This window comes from Dromiciops gliroides, chromosome 3 (genome assembly GCF_019393635.1).
Source record: "Dromiciops gliroides isolate mDroGli1 chromosome 3, mDroGli1.pri, whole genome shotgun sequence".
Classification (NCBI taxonomy): domain Eukaryota; kingdom Metazoa; phylum Chordata; class Mammalia; order Microbiotheria; family Microbiotheriidae; genus Dromiciops; species Dromiciops gliroides.
This window is the reverse complement of record NC_057863.1, coordinates 13,874,666-13,882,459: the sequence shown is the minus strand read 5'-3', so window position 1 is coordinate 13,882,459 and position 7,794 is coordinate 13,874,666. Positions and strand designations below refer to the sequence as shown.

At 41.7% G+C, this 7,794-nt stretch overlaps 1 protein-coding gene across 1 annotated transcript; it reads left to right on the top strand.

The window, feature by feature from the left end:
• Positions 1-5,879: 5,879 nt before the first annotated feature.
• On the top strand, positions 5,880-6,568 carry LOC122750503 (cytochrome b-c1 complex subunit 10-like). Its single transcript, XM_043997243.1, has one exon. It carries the CDS (start codon positions 6,156-6,158, stop codon positions 6,324-6,326), a length of 171 nt encoding a protein of 56 aa, XP_043853178.1. The 5' UTR covers positions 5,880-6,155; the 3' UTR covers positions 6,327-6,568.
• Positions 6,569-7,794: the final 1,226 nt, after the last annotated feature.

Sequence of the window (7,794 nt, the reverse complement as noted above, 5' to 3'; positions counted from 1 at the left end):
ATTGTTTTAGGGAGGGTGGGGATGGAAAGTGTCTGAGCATGAAAAGCATCTTAATACTGTTCATCTCCAGTGGCTATAATTCAAATCATGTTCCAAGTCCTGACAGGCTAGTGCTGGTGTTCTTAGGAGGAAGGTCAAGGGTAGGTTACTACAATTGCCATGATAGCTTCTAAGAATGGTAATTAACCAGAAAAATCTGGGCTTCTTATGCCATCTCTTTGATCAGACTTCTGAAATCTTCTCGAAGGACTTTGAGATGGGCCTTCTGGCCTTTCTACATCAGGTAGTCTAATGCTTTCTTTCTCAAGGGTGGTCAATTGCAATGCAGTTTCTATTCTCTGGATACTATGATCATGGACTTTGAATGAAGTCACCAAATGGGCTGTTTATACAAGAAATGTTCAAGGGCAGAGACCACAGGGTCTCTAATTACCTAATTCTGTAACTAGAATAAGGGCCAGAAACTGGACCTGGGACATGTAACTACTCCACCATCTGGTAGTTTTCTATTTTAACTCTTTGTCCTTGGTAACTAGGTGCTGAATTTCATTATTTCTAAGTTGCTAAGGTATGGCAGAATGTCATCTTGAATGTAAGTTCCTGAAGTGGTGTTCTGTTTTTGTCTTTATGCCCCCAGTACCTGACATAGCACCTGGCCCATAAAAAGCATTTAGTAGTTTATTAGATTGAACTGAGTTGAAATGGACTGAAAATTCTATTAGTGCCCTCCAAATTCAGCACCCTGAGAGAAAGCCCCAGTAACCCTATCCTAGTTATAGAGTAACTAGGTATCCAAAAATCATGGATAATTTAAACTGACTTCTGAAATTTCATTTTTCATTTTGCAGCGCTTACTCCAACAAACATGTCATACTTTGGTACATGTAGTCATTTATTTTGGTTGAGCCCTCTCCTCCCCCCAATGCTTCACAAACAGGGGAAGTTAACCATATTTTACTTAACTTTCAAAATGATTTTTAGATGTGAAAGTTTTTATGGATGTTAGCAATATTCCCACTCATGGCTCTCAGTAGGTAAATATTCCCTAATGGAACTATTTATATAAATTCTCAGCATTTTTTCACGTTGTAATTGTACTGAAACTTGTTTCATTATCTAAGATGCCTCTGTAGCCAAGACCTCACAAAAGTAGTTCTTTAGAAATGTTTCTTCCTCCTCTGATATTTCATCTCTTGTACAGAGGAAGTCTGAGAAAGAAATGTGCAGCACATTGGCCAAGACTCTGGTTGGGGTTTTGTCTTTCTGTTCATTTGTTTGTTTTTCATAGGAGGCCACTCCTTTATCTGCTTCTCAGAATTCCACAGAAATCATCATCTCCTGAGATTTGAAGATGACAAAGGATGCCAAGTTTAGGTGACTTGACAAAGCATCATTTAGAGCATTCACAGCATTCCCTTGGCAATAGAGCAACATCATTCTGGACTTTCCCGCCATGACATGCTCAGTCTCTCACACATAGGGCATTCCAGGTTGAATGTTTCTTAAGTCATGTTTCTGGCGTCAGAATGGGGAAAAAATAGTTTCACAGTGTTCAGGAATTTCAGCTGCTGGAATTGATGCCAAGTAGACTCTATGAAGAAATGTGAAGAAAGGTAATGGCACACTTAGTTGGGAACTCAAAAACAAGAAATCCCTTATGTCAACAAAGAATGAGAAAAGTTAAATTTACTGTACTATTTGTCTTGGCAAACCTTTATAGCTCTGAATGAAGGTGTGGACAAGACGTCTTGCCAATGAAGAAACATTCACATTTGGCGGGCACTCTGGCTCATGGCTGCATTTTTTACCCGAGAGGAGTTTGTCCCAGCTCTAAGGTCATGTCCAACAACTGGCTTGTGTCAGTAGAAAGTAGCTGTTAGGCACATTTCATCCAAGGTCTTCTCCTTTCTCCCCACTATGACCACACTAGGACAAGTGTGAAAAGTTATCAGACTAATTTGCTCAGTCATTTGCCTCACAGCAATCCCAGCTGTGGATTCTGGCTAGTCAGTTTTGAGAAACTGAAAGCAGCAATGACAAAGAGAGAAGTCACGTATGAAATCTAAATGAACTAATGATTACTCACTTCCTGTTGGGGACCAACTGTACACATTCAAGGAAACGATAGACCTTTATCAATGAATACAGAGTTGGGTGTCAAAGGTGAACCATGAACTGAAATTTTTCAATTCATATGGGCAAACTGGATGGGAATACATGCCTGTGATTTGAGGAGATTGCTAAATTACTTAGACTGAGTTTGCTTGGTTTTCCCCATGGAGATTCATGCTAAACAGTAAGGTGTTTTCAGTGTTTCCTGAATTAAACTTTAGATAAGTATCTTATAGAACTCAACATGTTTCAATAACAATATTAGTCTGCTTTAAGGTCTGCAAAGTCCTTTAAACAGAATGTCATTTGATATTCACAACCTCCCAATAGGTGGGTGCTACTATTATGCCCTTGTTACAGATGGGGTAACTGAGCCTGAGAGTGCTGGTATCTGAAGTAGGATTTGAACCTAGGCATCTCTAATGTCAAATCCAGCCCTTTATCTACTAACCCATCTGGTAACCAGAGAAATAGAGAAACTGGTTGGGAAAGTGGTCAGGACACCTGGGATCTAGCTTTGTGATTGCCACAATTAGCTACGAGTACTTCAGAATGTGAGAATCTCAGTTGGAAGGGACATCAGAAGCTATCCAGTCTAAGCAGTACCTGAATAAGGATCCCCTTGACAACATAGAAAATGAACACCTAAATTTTGCTTCAAAATGCCAAGTGAAGGGGCTAACCACCTCTGGAGACAGCACATTCCACTTAAATTGTTTTTTTTTGGTAGGGGCAATGAGGGTTAAATGACTTGCCCAGGGTCACACAGCTAGTGTCAAGTGTCTGAGACTGGATTTGAACTCTGGTCCTCCTGAATTCAGGGCCAATGAGCCACCTAGCTGCCCCCCACTTAAATATTTCTTTTTTTATTGACTTTTTTTTGTCTGCGGGGCAATGGGGGTTAAGTGACTTGCCCAGGGTCATATAGCTAGTAAGTGTCAAGTGTCTGAGGCCGGATTTGAACTCAGGTACTCCTGAATCCAGGGCCGGTGCTTTATCCACTGTGCCACTTAGCCACCCTCTTAAATATTTCTTAAAGGCATATGGGGAATCTGAGGCCCAGAGAGTTTGCACACACATTTATTCATTCATTCATTCATTCATTCATTCATTCATTCATTCATTCATTCATTTGTTCATTCATTCAGCTGTCTATGTCTATCTATTTAGCCATTTCTTTTTCTTTTTCTTTGTTAATTTACTTATTCATTTGTCGATTATTTATTCATTTGTTTGTTTCAGTATATTTTGCAATGAGGGTTAAGTGACTTGCCCGGGTCACATAGCTTGTACCTGTCAAGTGTCTGAGGTCAAATTTGAACTCAGGTCCTACTGAATCCAAGGCAGGTGCTTTATCCACTGTGCCACCTAGCTGCCCCCATTTCAGTATTTTTTTTTTTTTAGAATAAGATGGTAGTTTATTTAGGGGCAAGGGAAGAGGGCGGGGAAGGAAAACCATGAAAGAAATCCTTGGACTTCTCATGGGGAGATAGGTATGGAACAAAACATGTTTCTCTGAGGTACCAATCTCCATTTCAGTATATTTTTAAGGGACCTGGATAAACTTCCATTAAATGGGCATAATGATACAAATACTCTGCTCACACACAGACCTTTTGTGGTAAGAAATAAAGAAGACATCATCCCACAGATGGTGAAAAGCCCAAAGGAAGTATCCAAATTTAAATTCCGATAAATGGGAGCAGACTTTTGAGACCCAAGTCTTCTAAGTAAAAGAAAACGTCACAAATCATCCCCTAATCTAACTACCTACAATGTGGGTCTTCTCCTGTCTGAAACCTTTTTTCTTTTTCTTTTTAAATCAGAGACACTAATAAGTACTTAAATGGACTAATTGAAGTTTCAGCTTTTATCTCTGTTGCCCGTGATCTGGGGGAGGTGCTGATGAGCAATTGCTTGGCCAAAAGATTGGCTGCTGTAGGGCCAGGGAGGGTCCCACGAGCTGGCTTAAGAAGAGTGCACTTGGCAGTATCTGAGAATTGTTATACATTTCAGGATGATAGATTGGCATGGGAGTGAGGGGGGGACTCCTTTTCCCTCAATGCCCAGATGAAAATTAAAGTATCTCCTGAGCATAGAATGCCCACCAAATGTCCTATTCGGATGCTTCTGTGCTGGTGGTAGGGGGTGACTGGTCATCAAAGTCTTGGGCACAGAAAGACTGGTTCAAGTGGGTCCTCCTTGGCCCAAAAGGCTGGGAGCACTAGCTCTCTGATGGAGTTCACTTGTCTCCTCTATGAGGAGAAGACGGGTGGAGTTGGAAGGAACACATCACCAAGGTGGCTGTAGTCATGATTTCTTCAGCCATGGCACTTGGGGTTCAGAGGACCTGAGTTCAATTCCTTCACTGGCTAATAACTCCGTGGGTGATGTTAACCTCTCTGGGCCTCTGTTTTCTTATCTCTAAAAAAGGGGGGCTTACCCTAAGGGGTCTCTAAAGCCCCTGCCCAGGATCTGCAGGTCCCAGAGAAGTGCTGGTGTCTGTAGTCACATCTCAAGTCCTGGGATAGTCAAACACACACACACACACACACACACCCATGCGAGGGGGGGGGGGGTATAAAGTACCATGCTAGCCAGTAGAAGGGAGACAAACATTAAATAATGACAAGAGCTCAATTTTAGCATGTTTTAACTTTGACAAAGCACTGTCACCACTGCAGGACTAAGAAGAACATTTGTATATAGGTTATATGCCCTTGCAAAGTTTATACACACACAGGTATAGGCAGATGAATACATAACATATGCATATCTGTATATACATATATACACATATAGACATAGAGAATGCAATTACATGTGCTTCCTCAAATACACATATGTGTCTAAGTGTATATGTGTATATATGTAATTGAGATAGTGTCATATTCTCATTTGATCCTCACAAAAGACCTATTGGGTAGGTTCATTATTAGCCCCATTTTACAGATGTGGAAACTGAGAGTCAGAAAGATTTATCAACTCATCAGAGGTCACTTATCTCCTAAATGCTAGAGCCAGGATTCAAACAGAAGGTAACCGTATCACTTACTTCAACTGCTGGTTAACCTTAAGCAAGTCACTTAACTCTTTCCAGCTTCTATCATCATCTGCACAATGGGAGTAATGGAGCCTGTCCTGCCTCCAGAGGATGACTACTAGGTTGCGATAGAACAAAGTTCCTTGCCAGTCTCGAGGTGTTATACAAATGTTATGGAGGGGGCGAGGCCAGGCCAGTGATGCCATCGCTATGATGAGCTCCCATGTGAGCAACTTCCCTTCTCTCCGTGGAGGGGCGCACCTACACTGCCACTCATCTTCTTCCCGCGCTGTCAACGTGCTTGACTTGCCAGTGATCACCCAGCCAGGACGTGTCGAGGGTGGGAATCGACTCAAGTTTTCCTGGCATCCAGTTCCACTCTGTGCATTGACTAAGCCGGGCTGGCACTCACATGGACATGTAAGCTACTATCATTGTATCAATCCACTCCCTCTACCTGTATGAGGGCTGCGAAGAACTAAATTCTCACCCATTGAGGTTGCTTCTTGGTTTCTAGAATTCACAAAAGCCAAGCCATGAGGCTCTCCCCATGCTTCCTCAGGCTAGAATGGAAGACCAGCATAGGTATCATAGAACCCAGGAAGCCATACTCTGCTGAATCAGATATAGCCTGGTTGAATAGCTTTCTTTTGATCTAAGCACCCTGCCCTGCTACCTAAGCAATGCTCTTTGTTAACTAGCAAATGTTTTCTGAGTGTCTCCTTGCCCTCCAACCTCAAGCCCACGCATTGTACCACCTAGGTCCATCCCGAACCACTGCACAGCTCTTCCAGAACACCAAAGCATCTGTCACTCTACTATGCAATGATGCTTTGCAATTGTCTTCTCTTGTGGAGAAAGAGCTTACTGAACATGGCTCTGGTTTGCCTGAAATATTAAAAGAACTGGGGGAGGTCGCTGAGGACCAGGGTGACCCTGAGGCTGACCAGTTGACAAGCTAATGTGAGGCCGAGCCGGCGCTGAGGAGAGCAGGGCAGCAATGCTGAACAAGTTCCTGGGGCCACGCTACAAGGAGCTGGTCAAGTACTGGCTTCCCACAGCAGGCACATGGGGTGCTGTTGGTGCCGTGGGGCTGGTTTGGGCCACTGACTGGCGTCTGATTCTGGATTGGGTACCATACAGTGATGGCAAATTTAAGAAGGACAATTAAGCTATCTTGTCAATCTTAGGGTCTAGGGATGGAAGACTTTTTGGGGACTGCTCTTCTCGGGAAATCCTGATCGGACACAAATGTGAAATGCTCAGAATGGACTCCCAGGACCTTGATGTCTTTCAATGAGAAACTTTGATGTATACTTGTATCGGGATAATTAAACCTCCCTCTGAAACAAAAAAAAAAAAAGAAAAGAACTGGGGGAGGCCTGGGCACATTGAGAAGGTGTAATGTGGAGAATTTGGGGGGGGGAGGGAGGAAACAGTCACAAATCAGACACCAATTAAAGGCAGTCCACTTCTCTGAGGTCCCAGGTCTAAGGAAGACAGAATCCAGTTGAGAAATACAAAGTAATAGAGAATGCGTTTATTTTTAAACATCAGGAATATCACCAAATGATTGGAGATACCGCCACTATTGGGAAATCATTTCAGTAAAATTGCTTTTGTCTCAAAGTTCACAAATGCTAAAAGGCTGCTTCTTCATATCAGGTTTTCTCCCCAAATTAAAAAAAAATACAAACAAACCAAAAATCCCATCTCTTGAGGACACGAAAGATCCTTCATCTCACCAAACTGTGCACCACAAATAATACAAAGATCTCCAATATTCATGGGAATCAACTGATTTAGAGACTTGGGAAAACAACACTAAGGTTTCTTTGCTGGTTTAATCTTTAAATTGAAAGGGGAAATGACTTTCATTACTAATAGGAATAGAGACTGAACCTGTGTTTTACTTGCATAGAAAACTTTTAGGTGAGAAAACTCCTTCCAATGTCAATTCAAGGTGGTATTTTCTCTGTAATTTATAGTCTTGAAGAATGACCTAGACCAGAGGTGTCAAACAAATGTGTCAAATCAGATTAAAATGTATTTGGGAAATACTTAACAAAATAAATACAAATTCAATAGACCACAGATAATGTGAATTTGTGGTTTTCTAAATCAATACAGACGTTGAGGGATGCTCTTATAATGTTTAATGGCCCCCATTTCTATTGGATTTGACACCAGGGGCCTAGAACACTGTGTCTATTAAGTGACTTGCCCAAGGTCACACAGTCAGTAGGTGTCGGAGACAAGACTTGAACCCAGGTTTTCCTGCCTCTGCGGCTGTCTTTATCCTCCACCTCAAAGTATCTCTCACCACCAATAATGGATAACAATAATAGCAAATAATGGACAAAAGCTTAAGAGTAGGAAGGAAATTAGAGAGGGGAATATAAAGCTGGGAGAGGAAATACAAATTGTTATTTTATTCAGGAGAAACAGTTGAACAAATTAAAAACAATCAGTGCTTAATCACAGCTAATAAAGCTACCAAATTCTCATCCCTATGTGCCATTTATCCTCAGTCAAATAATATTTACAGGTATGAAATAAGGCAATTCAAAGGCTGTCTGCAGCTTCCAAACAATGGCAATTTGTTTTGATGCTGTTGTCTATGTGATTTAACCTAAACT